We start from the raw sequence: 19,469 nt of genomic DNA on the forward strand, positions 1-19,469 counted from the left end.
GTAATATACACACACTCACACACAGGATACTATACACACAGCATCCACACACATATACACACTTACACCCAGTATACTATACACATAGCATCCCCACACATATACACTTACACACAGTATAAAATGCACACAGGATCCACACACATATATACACACAGTATACTATACACAGCACCCACACATACAGATTCACACACAAAATAATATGCACGCAGCATCCACAAACATATACACACACCCAGTATACTATACACACAGCATTCATACATATATACACACCCACTATACTATACACACAACATCCACACACATATACACGCATCCACTATAATATATATGCAACACCCACACACAAAAAGAACAAAGAACAAAGAACAGTACAGCACAGGAAACAGGCTCTTCGGCCCTCCAAGCCTGTGCCGCTCCTTGGTCCAACTAGACCAATCGTTTGTATCCCTCCATTCCCAGGCTGCTCATGTGACTATCCAGGTAAGTCTTAAACGATGTCAGCGTGCCTGCCTCCACCACCCTACTTGGCAGCGCATTCCAGGCCCCCACCACCCTCTGTGTAAAAAACGTCCCTCTGATATCTGAGTTATACTTCGCCCCTCTCACCTTGAGCCCGTGACCTCTCGTGATCGTCACCTCCGACCTGGGAAAAAGCTTCCCACTGTTCACCCTATCTATACCCTTCATAATCTTGTATACCTCTATTAGATCTCCCCTCATTCTCCGTCTTTCCAAGGAGAACAACCCCAGTCTACCCAATCTCTCCTCATAGCTAAGACCCTCCATACCAGGCAACATCTTGGTAAACCTTCTCTGCACTCTCTCTAATGCCTCCACGTCCTTCTGGTAGTGCGGCGACCAGAACTGGACGCAGTACTCCAAATGTGGCCTAACCAGCGTTCTATACAGCTGCATCATCAGACTCCAGCTTTTATACTCTATACCCCGTCCTATAAAGGCAAGCATACCATATGCCTTCTTCACTACCTTCTCCACCTGTGTTGCCACCTTCAAGGATTTGTGGACTTGCACACCTAGGTCCCTCTGTGTTTCTATACTCCTGATGACTCTGCCATTTATTGTATAACTCCTCCCTACATTATTTCTTCCAAAATGCATCACTTCGCATTTATCCGAATTAAACTCCATCTGCCACCTCTCCGCCCAATTTTCCAGCCTATCTATATCCTGCTGTATTGCCCGACAATGCTCTTCGCTATCCGCAAGTCCAGCCATCTTCGTGTCATCTGCAAACTTGCTGATTACACCAGTTACACCTTCTTCCAAATCATTTATATATATCACAATTACAGAATCCACACACAAGCACACACACCCAGTATAACATAAACGCAGCACCAAACATATATACACACTCACACAAAATAATAATTACACAATTACACACACCCACTATAATACATCCAAACACATATATACACACACTATAATATAGACACAGCATGTACACATACATATATATACACAGCATTCACATATAAACACACACCCACTATAATATACACACAGCATCCACACACATATATACACACCCACTACAATATACACACAGCATCCACACACGTATATATACACAACCAGTATAATATACGCACAGCATTCACACATTCACATACACACACCCACTATAATATACACACACCCACTATAATATACACACAACTTCCATACACATATACACACGCACTATCATATAGACACAGCACCTACACATCTATACACACCCACTATAATATACACACAGCATTCACACATAAACACACATGCACTATACTACACACACAGCATCCACACACATATACACACACAAATACTATAATATACACCCAGCATCTGTACACCAAGACCACAAGGAACTACAAAAGGTTGTGAATGTAGCCCAATCCATCATGCAAATCAGCCTCCCTTCCATTAACTCTGTTCACACTTCCACTGCAAAGCAGCCAGCATAATTAAGGACCCCACACACCCCAGACATTTTCTCTTCCACCTTCTTCTGTCGGGAAAAAGATACAAAAGTCTGAGGTCACGTATCAACCGACTCGAGAACAGCTTCTTTCCTGCTGCTGTCAGACTTTAGAATGGACTTACCTTGCATTAAATTGATCTTTCTCTACACCCTAGCTGTGACTGTAACACTACATTCTACACTCTCGTTTCCTTCTCTATGAATGATATGCTTTGTCTGTATAGCGCGCAAGAAACAATACTTTTCACTGTATGTTAATACATGTGACAATAATAAATCAAATCAAAGCAACACACCCATTATAATATGTGCACAACATCCACACACCCACAATAAAATATACTCAACATACACTCAAATATACACATATCCACTGCAATATACACACTCACAAATATCTTCACACTCAAACACGAAATAACATACACACAGCATCCACATACATGTACACCCACACACACTGTAATATTCACACAGCATCTACACTCACATATACACACACCCAGTATAATATACACACATAGATACACTCACACCTAGTATAATACACACACACACGTCATCCATGCACATATATTTGGGAATGAGGTGGGCCTAGCGGATGCAGTGTTGAAGGGGAACATTTAAGGGTCATTGCATCATAAGGTCCAGGTTAGCTATGGAAACTGACCAAGAAAAATCAAAAATTGGAATCAAAGTTGACAGACAAAACTAACTAAACAATCAGAATCCCTACTGTGCAGAAGGAGGCCATTTGGCCCATCAAGTCTGCACTGACAACAACTGAGGGTGAGCGGCTAGGAGTGAAGGGTGAGGTTTCAGGTGAGCGATTAGGGGTGAAGGGCGAGGGTTTAGAGGTGAATAGTCAGGATGCGAGGTGTTTGGTGCGAGGGTGTAGGGGCGAGGGGTTAGGAATGAGGGGTGAGGGGGTTAAGGATGAGGAGGGTAGGGGTCCGGGTGTAGGGATGAGGGGTGAGGGTGAAGGGATGAGGCTGCAGGGGTGTGGGCGTAGGGGTGAAGGGGTAGGGGTGAGGGTGTAAGGGTGAGGGTGTAGGGGTGAAGGTGTTGGGGTGAGGGCATAGGGATGAGAGTTTAGGGGTTAGGGGTGAGGGGTTATGTTAGGGGTGAGGAGTTATGTTAGGGGTGAGGAGTTAGCGGTGAGGGCTGAGGGTTTAGGAGTGAGGAGTTAGGGGTAAGAGGTTAAGGGTGAGGGGTTAGGGGCGAGGCGTTGGGGTGAGGGATTAGGGGTGGGGGGTTAGGGGTGAGAGGTTGGGGGCGAGATTTGAGGGGTTAGGGGTGAGGGGTTAGGGGTGAGGGGTTAGGGGTGGGGGGTGAAGGGTTCGGGGTGAGGGGTTAGGGTTGAGGAGTTAGGGGTGAGGGGTTAGGGGTGGGGGGTGAAGGGTTCGGGGTGGGGGGTTAGGGTTGAGGGGTTAGGGGTGAGGGGTGGGGGGTGAAGGGTTCGGGGTGAGGGGTTAGGGGTGAGGGGTTAGGGGTGAGGGGTTAGGGGTGGGGGGTGAAGGGTTCGGGGTGAGGGGTTAGGGTTGAGGAGTTAGGGGTGAGGGGTTAGGGGTGGGGGGTGAAGGGTTCGGGGTGGGGGGTTAGGGTTGAGGGGTTAGGGGTGAGGGGTTAGGGGTGGGGGGTGAAGGGTTCGGGGTGAGGGGTTAGGGGTGAGGGGTTAGGGGTGAGGGGTTAGGGGTGGGGGGTGAAGGGTTCGGGGTGAGGGGTTAGGGTTGAGGGGTCAGGGGTTAGGGGTGAGGGGTGAGTGGTGAGCAATGAGGGGTGAAAGGTGAGGGGATTTACTTACAGCCAATAGGAGACATTTGTTTTCTTTAATTGCACCAACACATCCCAGAAATCCGACTATCATCACGATCAGGCCAATGGCAATGAGCAGGTTGGCAGCTGAGATGAAAGGGATGGTTGTGGAGAGCGTTGCAAAGTTACCCTGTGTTACGGCCAACCAGATCCCGACTCCCAGGATTGCACAGCCTCCCAACTGGAAAACAAAGAAAGACAAATCATCAGCAACTGATTATCTCAATCCGACCGAATAGAGGGATTGATCGCAACAAACACATTGCATTCTCCGGAGCAGACTGAGAGCTGGACTGTGGAACAATCATCACACTTAATTATTCTCACTTACCCCTAGCACTGACACACACACCCACCTACACACCCACGGAGACACCCACACACACAGACACTGAGACACCCAGACATACCCACAAACACACACACTGAGACACACACACACACACCGAGACACACACACACCGAGACACACACACACACACCGAGACACACACACACACCGAGACACACACACACACCAAGACACCCACACACACAGACACTGAGACACCCAGACATACCCACAAACACACACACCGAGACACACACACACCGAGACACACACACACCGAGACACACACACGCACCGAGACACACACACACACTGAGACACACACACACACCAAGATACACACACACCGAGACACACACACACCGAGACACACACACGCACCGAGACACACACACACCGAGACACACACACACACCGAGACACACACACACACACCGAGACACACACACACCGAGACACACACACACACACCGAGACACACACACACACCGAGACACACGCACACACTGAGACACACACACACACACCGAGGCACACACACCGAGACACACACACACACACCGAGACACACACACCGAGACACACACACACCGAGACACACACACGCACCGAGACACACACACATCGAGACACACACACACACACCGAGACACACACACACACACACACCGAGACACACGCACACACTGACACACACACACACACACCGAGACACACACACACATACCGAGACACACACACACCGAGACACACACACACACCGAGACACACACACGCACCGAGACACACACACACCGAGACACACACACACACCGAGACACACACACCGAGGCACACACACACACCGAGACACACACACACCGAGACACACACACACCGAGACACACACACACACCGAGACACACACACACCGAGAAACACACACCGAGACACACACACACACCGAGACACACACACACCGAGACACACACACACCGAGACACACACACACACCGAGACACACACACCGAGACACACACACACACCGAGACACACACACACCCCGAGACACACACACACCGAGACACACACACACCCCGAGACACACACACACCGAGACACACACACGCACCGAGACACACACACACACACCGAGACACACACATGCACCGAGACACACACACACGCACCGAGACACACACACACTCTGAGACACACACACACCGGGACACACACACTCCGAGACACACACACACCGAGACACACACACACCGAGACACACACACACCGAGACACACACACACACTGAGACACACGCACACACTGAGACACACACACACACACTGAGACACACACACACCCCGAGACACACACACACACACACACCGAGACACACACACACCGAGACACACACACACACCGAGACACACACACACACACACCGAGACACACACACACACACCGAGACACACACACACCAAGACACACACACACGCACCGAGACACACATACACACACCGAGACACACACACACACCGAGACACACACACACCGAGACACACACACACACCGAGACACACACACACACACCGAGACACACACACACACCGAGGCACACACATGCACCGAGACACACACACACACACCGAGACACACACACACCGAGACACACACACACCGAGACACACACACCGAGACACACACACACACCAAGACACACACACACACCAAGACACACACACACACACCAAGACACACACACACACCGAGACACACACACACCGAGACACACCCACGCACCGAGACACACACACACACCAAGACACACACACACCCACCGAGACACAGACACATACACATACCCACCGAGACACAGATGCACATACACACACCCACCGAGACACGGACAGGCACACACACCCACCGAGGCACACACACACCGACACCCAATGAGACACACACACATGCACTCACCGAGACACACACACACACACACACACATGCACACGCACCCACCGAGACACACACATGTGCACCCACCAAGACACACACGCAAGCATCCACCGAGACATACACACACACACACGCACCCACTGAGACACAGACACACAGACACGCACCCACTGAGACACAGATAGAGACACACATGCACACACGCACACACCAAGACACACACATACACACACACATGCACACTGAGACACATACACACTCACTGACACACACACACAGACACACACGCACCCACCAAGACACACACAACAGATGTGCAGTCACCAAGACACAGGCACACATACACACACACACATGCGCCACCGAGACACACAAGTGCACCGTCTGACACATACACACATGTGCACCCACCGAGACACACGCACACATACACACACACATGTGCACCCACCAACACTCACAAGCACACACACACAAACACACACACATACTCCCTCTAGGGGTGCAGGGGGGTCTGCTGCCACTCTGTGTGTGATCATTGGGGAGCAGGGGAGGAGGGGCCTGCCATCAGACTGGGTGGCGGGGGGGTGGGGATAAGGGAATCAGTAATGTTGTGGGGGTGGGGCAATGTCTCTGGGGGCCAGGGGGAGGCATTATCCAGCCCGGGCGCAATATGGCAGGGGAGCGTTTTTCTATTTTCTTTCTGCGCACGCGCAGTTGGAGGTTCCGATCGGAGCTGCAGTGTTCTGGGCGCATTTAGCCCCGCCCACGGGCTTCTACAGCATGATTCGGAATCGCTGATATTTTTCAGGCAGAGTGAGTATGGGGGTGCCTGAAAATGGGTCTAAAAGTCCAATCTGAAACTCTCCCAGTTTCAAGTGCGCCCAGCACTTAGAATCAGAATGGTACAATAGGGCCCAGTGACTCTACACAGTTACACAGTGAGTGATCCTTACCCTGCTGAACAAACAGAAGCTCCAAACAATTACACAATAAGTGTGTCAGCATTTTGAATATATAAAGCCTGAGTGAGGTTAAAATGATTGTTTTATGGAGTGACTGATGTTGTTATATTCAGTGTATAAGGAAACCAGACAATGGTGTTATAACTCACTCCAGCTCAACAACAGGACTGATAGCTCCAGATGAAAGGCTGGATCTATTCTGTGGATGCTCTCATGTGTTCCCATCAGAGTGTTTAAAATTAATCACTGACAGTTTAAAACATCAGGAAGCTCAGCTTGTGGCCATTAGTCTCAGGGTTCAGAGACAACATAGAAAACTTTGTGTTGCATTGACAGAGCAAAACTATGGTCGATCTCAGAGTCTGGCATCTGATTGAAAGGCTGAAGATTACTGTGCTGTTAACCCGCTGGCACAAACAGCAGATGTTCCCAGAACACAAATCACCTGTAATGTGTGACATATTGTCAGCTAAATATGTCCTGAGGCGAGGTTGACATTCAATATTGAAACAAGATCTTTTGAAGAGTCTCCAAGGCTGCTGGATCGAATCCAGTGTGACAATGTCGGGCACTGGGCCCCATTCCCAGCTGCCAATGGCCAGCACTGGCCTGTCCCCAAACTCGCCAATCCATGTCTCAAAGAAATGGCTGAGCTATAACCACCACCTATTGGTGCTCTGGGTTCAGCTCGCAATGCAGTCTGCGTATATCTGTGGATCAGGATCCAGTCTGTGTGTCTCTGTGGATCAGGATCCAGTCCATGTGTCTCTGTGGATCAGGATCCAGTCTGTGTGTCTCTGTGGATCAGGATCCAGTCTGTGTTTCTGTGGATCAGGATCCATTCTGTGTTTCTTTGGATCAGGATCCAGTCTCTATGTGTCCGTGGATCAGGATCCATTCTGTGTGTGCCTGCGCATCAGGATTCAGTCTGTGTGTTTCTGTGGATCAGGATCCAGTCTGTGGGCCTCTGTGGACCAGGATCCAGTTCGTGTGTCAGTGCATGAGGATCCAGTCTGTGTGTGTGTGTGTGTGTGTGTGTGTCAATGGATCGGGATCCAGTCTGCGTGTCAGTGGATCAGGATCCGGTCTGTGTGTGCCTGTGGATCAGGATCCAGTCTGTTTATCAGTGGATCAGGATCCAGTCTATGTATCAGGGATCAGCATCCAGTCTGTATCTCTCTGTAGTCATGATGTGGAGATGCCGGCGTTGGACTGGGGTAAACACAGTAAGAAGTTTAACAACACTGTGGGGGGGTGGCATTGTTGGTCAGGGAAAATGTTACAGCTGTACTCAGGCAGGATAGACTAGGGAGCTTGTCTACAGAGGCCCTATGGGTGGAGCTGAGAAACAGGAAAGGTATGACCACATGAATGGGGTTGTATTATAGACCACCCAATAGTCAGCGAGAATTGGAGGAGCAAATCAGTGGAGTGATAGCTGACAACTGCAAGAAACACAAAGTTGTGATAGTAGGGGATTTTAATTTTCCGCATATAGATTAGGACTCGCATACTGTTAAAGGTTTAGATGGGGTAGAGTTGGTAAAATGTGTTCAGGAGAATTTTCTACATCAGTATATAGAGGTGCCAACTAGAGAGGATGCGATATTGGATCTCCTATTGGGAAATGAGTTAGGGCAGATGATGGATGTGAGTGTGAGGGAACACTTTGGATCCAGTGATCATAATGCCATTAGTTTCAACCTGATCGTGGATAAGGATAGATCTGGTCCTCGGGTTGAAGTTCTGAACTGGAAAAAGGCCAAATTTGATGAAATGAGAAGGGATCTGGGAAGTGTGGATTGGCACAGGCTGTTCTCTGGTAAGGATGTAAATGGAAAGTGGGAGGCCTTCAAAGGAGAAATTTTGAGAGTGCAGAGTTTGTATGTTCCTGTCGGGATTAAAGGCAAAATAAATAGGAATAAGGAACCTTGGTTCTCGAGGGAGATTGTAACATTGATTAAGAGGAAGAGAGAGTTGTATGAAATGTACAGGCAGCAAGGAACACATCAGATGCTCGAGGAGTATAAAAAGTGCAAGAAGCTACTTAAGAGGGAAATCAGGAGGGCTAAAAGAAGACATGAGGTTGCTTTGGCAGACAGAGTGAAGGAAAATCCAAAGAGCTTCTATAGGTATGTTAGGAGCAAAAGGATAGTGAGGGATAAAATTGGTCCTCTTGAAGACCAGAGTGGTAGACTGTGTATGGAACCAAAAGAGATGGGGGAGATACTAAATGGTTTTTTTGCATCCGTATTTACTGAGGAAACGGACATGGAGTCTACGGAAATAGGGCAAACAGGTAGGGAGGTCATGGAACCTTTACAGATTAAAGGGGAGGAGGTGCTTGCTGTCTTGAGGCAAATCAGAGTGGATAAATCCCCAGGACCGGACAGGGTATTCCCACGGACCTTGAGGGAAGCTAGTGTTGAACTTGCAGGGGCCCTGGCAGACATATTTAAAATGTCAGTATTCACGGGGGAGGTGCCGGATGATTGGAGGGTGGCTCATGTTGTTCCGTTGTTTAAAAAAGGTTCCAAAAGAAATCCAGGAAATTATCGGCCAGTAGGTTTGACGTCGGTGGTGGGCAAGTTATTGGAAGGTGTGATAAGGGATAGGATCTACAAATATTTGGATAGACAGGGACTTATTAGGGACAGTCAACATGGCTTTGTGCGTGGTAGGTCATGTTTGACCAATCTATTAGAGTTTTTCGAGGAGGTTACCAGGAAAGTGGATGAAGGGAAGGCGGTGGATGTTGTCTACCTGGATTTCAGCAAGGCCTTTGACAAGGTCCCTCATAGGAGGTTAGTTAGGAAGGTTCAGTCGCTGGGCATACATGGGGAGGTAGTAAATTGGATTAGACACTGGCTCAATGGAAGAAGCCAGAGAGTGGTTGTGGAGGATTGCTTCTCTGAGTGGAGGCCTGTGACTAGTGGTGTGCCGCAGGGATCGGTGTTGGGTCCATTGTTGTTTGTCATCTATATCAATGATCTGGATGATAATGTGGTAAATTGGATCAGCAAGTTTGCTGATGATACAAAGATTGGAGGTGTAGTGGACAGTGAGGAAGGTTTTCAAAGCTTGCACAGGGATTTGGACCAACTAGAAAAATGGGCTGAAAAATGGCAAATGGAATTTAACGCAGACAAGTGTGAGATATTGCACTTTGGAAGGACAAACCAAAGTAGAACGTACAGGGTAAATGGTAGGACTCTGAAGAGTGCAGTTGAACAGAGGGATCTGGGAATACAGGTACAGAATTCCCTAAAAGTGACGTCACAGGTGGATAGGGTCGTAAAGAGTGCCTTTGGTACATTGGCCTTTATAAATCGGAGTATCGAGTATAAAGGTTGGAGTGTTATGTGGTAAGGTTATATAAGGCATTGGTGAGGCCGAATTTGGAGTATTGTGTACCGTTTTGGTCACCTAGTTACCGGAAGGATGTAAATAAGGTTGAAAGAGTGCAGAGAAGGTTCACAAGGATGTTGCAGGGACGTGAGAAGCTGAGTTACAGAGAGAGATTGAATAGGTTGGGACTTTATTCCCTGGAGCGTAGAAGATTGAGGGGAGATTTGATAGAGGTGTATAAGATTTTGATGGGTATAGATAGAGTGAATGCGAGCAGGCTTTTTCCGCTGAGGCTAGGGGAGAAAAAGACCAGAGGGCATGGGTTAAGGGTGAAAGGAGAAAAGTTTAAAGGGAATATTAGGGGGGGCTTCTTCACGCAGAGAGTGGTGGGAGTGTGGAATGAGCTGCCGGATAAAGTGGTAAATGCGGGGTCACTTTTAACATTTAAGAAAAACTTGGATGGGTTCATGGATGAGAGGGGTGTGGAGGGATATGGTCCAAGTGCAGGTCAGTGGGACTAGGCAAAAAATGGTTCGGCACAGACAAGAAGGGCCAAAAGGCCTGTTTCTGAGCTGTAATTTTCTATGGTTCTATGGTTCTAACACCAGGGTAAACACCAGGTTGGACTTTAACCTGGTGTTGTTAAACTTCTTACTGTCTCTCTGTCGATCAAGATCCAGTCTGTGTGTGTCTGTGGGTCAGGTTCCAGTCTGTGTCTTTCATGTGGATCAGGATCTGCTTGTGTATCTGTGGATTGGGATCCAGTATGTGTCTGCGTTTTGGGATCCAGTCCATGTGTCTTCTGTGAATCGGGATCCAGCCTCTGTGCGTCTGTGGATCGGGATCCAGTCAACGGGTCCTATTTTACCAAACATTCGCGCCCATTTTCGGGCGTCAGGCTTTTTAACGCGAATCCGAGCAGATCGCGGCTTTACCGACACCCGATTCGGGCGAGGGTCTGGTCTGTGCCAGAATCGGTCTGCCCGACGATTTAAATGCATTTGCATGCATTTAAATCGACTTAATGAACTGCGCGCCCAACTCTACCGCCAAATCCCACTTTACCATCTTCTGGCCCGTTCCGAATCCGCGCTGAAAGCGACCTGCAGAATAAAAGTCCGAAGCGGATTTCTATTCTGCAGGGGAACATCCGAAGCCCTCTCTGCCCTTGTGAAGTCACCATCCTCCTTGACCATCCTTAGCAGACCCCCCCTGCTAACCACCCCGGCAGATTCCACCCCCCCCCCCCACCCGATCAGACCCCCCTGGGAGGCAGGCCCCCCCGGTAGAGCACACTCCCCAACCTACCTCGATTGCTGGTCTCCCTCCACCATCCTTCTGACCTGCAGTCCTTCAAGAGCCTGCAGCACCTTCCTGGCCTTCCGCTGGCATCCGCCAGAGGAGGGGGGCTCAGATGGATCTCTGGTTGGCGGGGGGAGGATGGACTTGGGAGAATCTTGCAAACTGAAAATAATGTAGCATCGTCTTTGTGCTGTCTAATTATCTATGGGAAAGGTAATTAAACTACAGTGTCCTAATGAGCAATTAGTGACCTGTATCATACATTTGTGATCTGATTGTTGATGTCCCTGTAGCCAAGAGCCAGGTGCTCAAATGTTCAGAGTTATGTGGTGGAACTTGGTTGGAAATAAGATTGAAGGAGATTACTAAATCTGGGGAATCAACCATAGTGAAAAGAAGTTTGTATTGGCAACTCTTCTCTCACATGCCATGGCAGATGTGCCCCTACTTATGAATGTGATGTGCATGGGCAACGTTGGGTGCAGCTAATCTGCCTCTGGAGCAGCCTTGGATCCTTTCTGTCATCTTGTTTTCATCTGAACATTGCACAGAATTAGAGGAATTCCCTTTGGAAGATAATGTCAAAATTATAATCGCAGGAACTAAAAACCTGACAGTCAAAAATTTGGGGAAATATTTCAAAATATGGATGGGGGGATATATATAGTGAAATATTTTCCCAAATTTTTGACTCTCAGGTTTTTAGTTCCTGCTATTATAATTTTGACATTATCTTCCAAAGGGAATTCCTCTAATTCTGTGCAATGTTCAGATGAAAACAAGATTTAGTAATCTCCTTGAATCTTATTTCCAACCAAGTTCCACCACGGGGACAATTCTGCCAAGTTCACCACAGGACTCTGAACATTTGAGCATCAACAAGCCAGTTACAGATCACAAATGTATTATACAGGTCACTAATTGCTCACTAGGACACTGTAGTTTAATTACCTTTCTCATAGATATTAGACAGCACAAAGAAGATGCTACATTATTTTCAGTTTGCAAGATTCCCCTAAGTCCATCCTCCCCCCCTCTCTGCTCTCCCTGCTGTTTTTTCTTTCCCGCCTGGGCGTGCTGCTTCGGATTTTTTTCGAACTGCGCATGCGCAGTTCAGAGCTCCGATCGGTCCGGCAGCGCTAAGCCCCGCCCACTGCGCGGTTCGGACTGGAGCTGGCAAAAAGCGTATGGGCGCACTGGAAAGAGGATTCCAGGCTCGGATCTACTTGACGCCCAGATTCGGCACTTAGACTCAAAATGGTAAAATCAGGCCCTGTGTGTCTCTGTGGATCAGGATCCAGTCAGTGTCTCTCTCTGAATTGCAATACAGTCCGTGTCTCACTATGAATCAGGATATATATGTGTTTGTGACTGTGGATCAGGATCCACTCTACATGTCTCTGTGGACCAGGATCCAGTCTGTATGTCTGTGGACCAGGATCCAGTCTGTGTGTCAATGGATCGGGATCCAGTCTGTTTGTCTCTATGGATCGGGATCCAGTCTGTGTGTGTCTGTGGATCAGGATCCAGTTAGTGTCTCTCTGTGGATCAGGATCCAGTCTGTGTGTGTCTGTGAATCAGGATCCAGTTTGTGAGTGTCTGTGGATCAGGATCCAGTCAGTGTCTCCCTGCAGATCAGGATCGTTCTGTGTGCCTGTGGATCCTGTCTGTGTGCTTGTAGATCAGGTCGAACCTGTGTATGTCTGTGAATCAGGATCCAGTCTGTGTGTGTCTGTGGATCTGGACCCAGTCTGTGCCTGTGGACCGGGATCCAGTCAGCGTGTCTATGGAACTAGATCCTTTCAATCAGTTTGTGGATAGGAATCCAGTCTGTGTGTCTCTGTGGATTAGGATCCAGTCTGTGTGTCAATGGATCGGGTTCCAGTCTGTGTGTCTCTGTGGCTCAGGATCAATTTTGTGTGTCTGTGGAGAGGGATCCAGTCTGTGTGTCCGTTGATCGGGATCCAGTCGGTCTATGTCTGCAGATCAGGATCCAGTTGATGTGCATGTGGATCGGGATCCAGTCTGCATGTGCCCATGGATCAGGATCAAGTCTCTGTAAGTCCGTGGATCAGGATCCAGTCAGTGTCTGTGTGTGTGTGTGTGTGTCTGTGGAGCGGGTTCCAGTCAGTGTGTTTGTCCGTGAATCGGGATCCAGTCTGTGTGCATGTGGGTCCGGATCCAGTCTGTATGTCTCTGTGGATCAGGATCCAGTATGTGTGTCTTTGTGGATCAGGATCCAGTCTGTGTGTCTCTGTGGATCAGGATCCGTACTGTGTCTGTGGATCAGGATCCACTCTGTGTATCACTCTGGATCAGGATCCAATTTGTGTATCTGTTGATCAGGATCTGGGCTGTGTATTAGGAATCAGGATCAAGTCTGTGGCTCTTTGTGGATCAGGATCCAGTCTGTGGCTCTCTGTGGCTCAGGATCAACTTTGTGTGTCTGTGGATAGGGATCCAGTTTATGTGGCAGTTGGTCGGGATCCAGTCGGTCTATGTCTGCGGATCGGGATCCAGTCGATGTGCATGTGGATCGGGATCCAGTCTGCATGTGTCCATGGAGCGGGATCCAGTCTCTGTAACTCAGCTGATCAGGATCCAGTCAGTGTCTGTGTGTGTGTGTATGTGGAGCGGGTTCCAGTCAGTGTGTTTGTCCGTGAATCGGGATCCAGTCTGTGTGCATGTGGGTCCGGATCCAGTCTGTGTGCATGTGGGTCCGGATCCAGTCTATATGTCTCTGTGGATCAGGATCCAGTATGTGTGTCCCTGTGGATCGGGATCCAGTCTGTGGGTCTCTGTGGATCAGGATCCGTACTGTGTCTGTGGATCAGGATCCAGTCTGTGTGCCTCTATGGATCAGGATCCACTCTGCGTATCACTCTGGATCAGGATCCAATTTGTGTATGTGTTGATCAGGATCTGGGCTGTGTATTAGGAATCAGGATCCAGTCTGTGGCTCTTTGTGGATCAGGATCCAGTCTGTGGCTCTCTGTGGATCAGGATCCAGTCTGTGTATCTCTGTGGATCAGGATTCTGTCTGCGTGTGTCTGTGGATCAGGATCCAGTCTGTGTGTGTCGGTGGATCAGGATCTAGTCTATATGTCTCTGTGGATCAGGATCCAGTCAGTGTTGTCACCGTGTATCAGGATAATATCTGCGTGCCTGTGGATCGGGAACCATTCTGTGTGTCTGTAGATTGGGATCCAGTCTGTGTGTCTCTGTGGATCAGGATCCAGTCTGAGTTTCACTCTGCAGATCAGGATCCAGTCTGTGGCTCTCTGTGGTCAGGATATATTTGTGTTTGTGACTATGGATCAAGATCCACTCTGTGTGTCTCTGTGGACCAGGATCCAGCCTGTATGTCTGTGGACCAGGATGCAGTCTGAGTGTCAATGGATTGGAATCCAGTCTGTGTATCTCTGTGGATTAGGATCCAGACTGTGTATCGCCATGGATCAGGATCCACTTTGTGTGCCTTTGTGGTTCAGGATCCAGTAGGTGGGACAGTGGATCGGGATCCAGTCGGTCTGTCTGTGGATTGGGATCCAGTCTGCATCTGTCTGAGGATCGGGATCCAGTCTACATGTGTCTGTGAACCAGGATCCGGCCTGTGTGTCTGTGGACCAGGATCCAGTTTAGTGTGTCAGTGGATGGGGATCCAGTCTGTCTGTGCCTGTGGATCAGGATCCAGTCTGTTTATCTATGGATCAGGATCCAGTCTGTGTGTGTCGGTGGATCAGGATCCAGTCAGTGGGTCTGATTTTACCATTTTGAGTCTAAGTGCCGAATCTGGGCGTCAATTAGATCCGCGCCTGGAATCCTCTTTGCAGCGCGCCCATACGCGTTTTGCCGACTCCGGCCCGATCCGCGCTGTGGGCGGGGCTTAGCGCTAGCGGACCAATCGGAGCTCTGAACTGTGCATGCGCAGTTCAAAAAAGATCTGACAGAGCGTGCCCGGGCGCGAGAGAAAGAAAAGCAGAGAGCGGAGAGAGCGGCTCTCTGACGATCATCCTCTGGTCGGGGGTTGTTCCGCCGCCACTCTGCGGGTGATCCCTCCTCCCCACCGGAGGAACGAATCCCTCCTGCCGGAGTGGACGTGCGGCCATGCCATCCCACAAAACCTTCAAGATGAAGCGATTCCTGGCTAAGAAGATGAAGCAGAACCAGCCGATTCCACAGTGGATCCGCATGAAAACCGGCAACAAGGTCAGTACAAGTCCAAGAGGAGACACTGGAGAAGGACCAAGCTGGGCCTGTAAAGGGATACACCATCACTGGTACACTACCAGCTACAGCCATCTCTCCCGCTCTCTTGCCCCTGCAGGGAAGAGTAATCTGTGGCACTCCCCCCGACCAGAGGATGATTTAGTCCTGCCCCCTCTCCTCCTCCCACCGCTCCCCACCCCCACCCCCCCCCCCCCCCGCCCCCCGCCCGAACCAGAGGATGACCTGGGTCAGAGAGCCGTTGGAGGCTCTGACCCCGCTCTTCGGAAGCTGCAGCGATGACTTCGGACTTTTATTTAGCAGGTCGCTAAAAGCGCGATGCGGAACGGGCCAGAAGACGGTAAAGTGGGATTTAGCGGTAGGGTTGGGCGCGCGGTTTATTAAGTCGATTTAAGTGCATGCAAATGCATTTAAATCGTCGGGCCGCCCGATTCGGGTGCAGGCAGGACCCGCGCCCAAATCGGGTGTCAGTAAAGCCGTGATCTGCTCGGAATTAGGTGCAGATCATGGTATAGGCCCGACGTCCAACTTTACTGCGATTTCGCGCCCGAAAACAGGCGTGAAGTTTTGGTAAAATCGGACCCTGTGTCTCTCTCTTTGGATCAGGATCCATCTGTGTGTCTGTGGATTGGGATCCAGTATATGTCTGTGGGAATAAATCCTGTCTCGAAGAATCCTCTCCAATAATTTCCCTACCACTGATGTAAGGCTCACCGGCCTGTAATTACCTGGATTATTCTTGCTCCCCTTCTTAAACAAAGGAACAACATTGGCTATTCTCCAATCCTCTGGGACCTCCCCTGTAGCCAGTGAGGATACAAAGATTTCTCTCAAGGCCCCAGCAATTTCCTCTCTTGCCTCTCTCAGTATTCTGGGGTATATCCCATCAGGCCCTGGAGACTTGTCTACCTTGATGTTTGTCAAGAACTCCAATACCTCCTTTTTGATCTCAACATGACTCAAACTATCTACACACCCTTTCCCAGACTCATCATCCACCAAGTCCTTCTCTTTGGTGATTGGCCGGGGCATTGAGTTTAAAAATTGGCAAGTCATGTTGCAGCTTTATAGAACCTTAGTTAGGCCGCACTTGGAATATAGTGTTCAATTCTGGTCGCCACACTACCAGAAGGATGTGGAGGCTTTGGAGAGGGTACAGAAAAGATTTACCAGGATGTTGCCTGGTCTGGAGGGCATTAGCTATGAGGAGAGGTTGGAGAAACTTGGTTTGTTCTCACTGTTGCAACGGAGGTTGAGGGGAGATCTGATAGAAGTCTACAAGATTATGAGAGACATGGACAGAGTGGATAGACAGAAGCTTTTTCCCAGGGTGGAAGAGTCAATTACTAGGTTTATAGGTTTATAGGTTTAAGTTGTGAGGGGCAAGTTTTAAAAGAGATGTACGAGGCAGATTTTTTACACAGAGAGTGGTGGGTGTCTGGAACTCGTTGCCGGGGGAGGGAGTGGAAGCGGATACGGTAGTGACTTTTAAGGGGCATCTTGACAAGTACATGAATGAGATGGGAATAGAGGGATATGATCCCCGGAAGAGTCGGGGGTTTTAATTAAGTCGGGCAGCATGGTCGGTGCAGGCTTGGAGGGCCGAAGGGCCTGTTCCTGTGCTGTAATTTTCTTTGTTCTTTGTTCTTTGTCTGTGTTTCAGGATCAAGTCTGTGTGTCCTCTGTGGATCAGGATCCAGCATCTGTGCATCTGTGGATCGGGATCCAGTCTGTGTACATCTGTTGATCGGCATCTAATCTGCATGTCCTCTGTGGATCGGGATCCAGTCTCTGTGCATCTATGAATCGGGATCCAGACAGTGTGTGCATCCATGGATCAGGATCTAGTCAGCGTGTGCATCAGCAGATTGGGATCCAGTCAAGGTGTCTGTGGATCAGGATCCAGTCTGTGTGTCTCTGTGGATCCTGTCAGTGTCTCTCTCTGTGGATCAGTCTGTGTGTGTGTCAGTGGATCGGGATCCAGTCTGTGTGTCAGTGGATCGGGATCCTGTCGGTGTCTGTGGATCAGGATCCACAGACATCGATTATTATCGGTGCTCCGAAAGCTTGTGTGGCTTTTGCTACCAAATAAACCTGTTGGACTTTAACCTGGTGTTGTTAAACTTCTTACTGTGATCAGGATCCAGTCAGTGTGTGTGTCTGTGGACCGGGATCCAGTCATTATGTCTATGGAACTAGATCTGACAATGAATCTGTGGATCAGGATCCAGTCTGTGTGTCTGTGGATCAGGATCCAGTCTATTTGTCTCTGTGGATCAGGATCCAGTCAGTGTGTCTCTCTGTGAATCACGATCCAGCCTTTGTGTCTCTGTGGATCAGGATCCAGTCTGTGTTTCTGTGGATCTGTACCCAGTCTGTGTTTCTGTGTGTCTGGATCCAGTCTTGTGTCTCTGTGAATCAGGATCCAGTCTGTGTGTCTCTGTGAATCAGGATCCAGTCTGTGTGTCTCTGTGGATCAGGATTCAGTCTGTGTGTCTCTGTGGATCAGGATCCAGTCTGTGTGTCTCTGTGGATCAGGATCCAGTCTCTGTGGATCAGGATCCAGTTTAGTGTGTCAGTGGATGGGGATCCAGTCTTTGTGTGTCAGTGGATCAGGATCCAGTCTGTCTGTGCCCGTGGATCGGGATCCAGTCTGTTTATCTGTGGATCGGGATCCGGTCTGTGTGTGTCTGGGTATCAGGATTCAGTCTGTGTGTGTCGGTGGATCAGAGTCCAGTCTGTGTCTCTCTCTGTGGATCAGGATCCGTGTGTGTGTCTGTGGATCGTGATCCAGTATATGTCTGTGTTTCGGGATCAAGTCTCTGTGTCCTCTGTGGATCAGGATCCAGCCCCTGTGAGTCTGTGGATCGGGATCCAGACAGCGTGTGCGGTTGTGGATCGGGCTCCAGTCAGTGTGTCTGTGGATCGCGATCCAGACCGGGGGTCTGTGGATCAACATGCAGCCTGTGTGTGTCTGTGGATCAGGATCCACTCTGCGTGTCTCTGTGAACCAGGATCCAGTCTGTATGTCTGTGGACCGGGATCCAGTATGTGTGTCAATGGATCGGGTTCCAGTCTGTGTGCCTCTGTGGATCAGGATCAACTTGTGTGTCTGTGGATCGGGATCCAGTCTGTGTGTCAGTTGATCAGGATCCGGTCGGTCTGTGTCTCTGGATCGGGATCCAGTCGGTGTTCCTGTGGATCGGGATCCAGTCTGCATGGGCCTGTGGATCGGGATCCAGTCTCTGTACGTCCGTGGATTGGGATCCAGTCAGTGTCGGTGTGTGTGTGTGTATGTGGAGCGGGATTCAGTCACTGTGTTTGTCCATGAATCGGGATCCAGTCTGTGTGCATGTGGGTCCGGATCCAGTCTGTAAGTCTCTGTGGATCAGGATCCAGTATGTGTGTCTCTCTGGAGCAGGGTCCAGTCTGTGTGTCTCTGTGGATCAGGATCCGTACTGTGTCTGTGGATCAGGATCCAATTTGTGTATCTGTTGATCAGGATCCGGGCTGTGTATTTGAGATCAGGATCCAGTCTGTGGCCTCTTTG

General features: G+C 49.4%; 1 protein-coding gene across 2 annotated transcripts in view; it reads right to left on the reverse strand.

The window, feature by feature from the left end:
- tspan4a (tetraspanin 4a) overlaps positions 1-19,469 on the reverse strand; it is a 213,547-nt gene that overhangs the window by 91,502 nt on the left and 102,576 nt on the right. For both annotated transcript variants that reach the window (XM_078220372.1, XM_078220371.1), the window contains one exon: positions 3,804-3,995. In XM_078220372.1, coding sequence (XP_078076498.1) covers positions 3,804-3,995 — 192 coding nt within the window. The remainder of the gene's footprint in view (positions 1-3,803; positions 3,996-19,469) is intronic.

The sequence above is a fragment of the Mustelus asterias genome, chromosome 9 (assembly GCF_964213995.1).
Source record: "Mustelus asterias chromosome 9, sMusAst1.hap1.1, whole genome shotgun sequence".
NCBI classification, from domain to species: domain Eukaryota; kingdom Metazoa; phylum Chordata; class Chondrichthyes; order Carcharhiniformes; family Triakidae; genus Mustelus; species Mustelus asterias.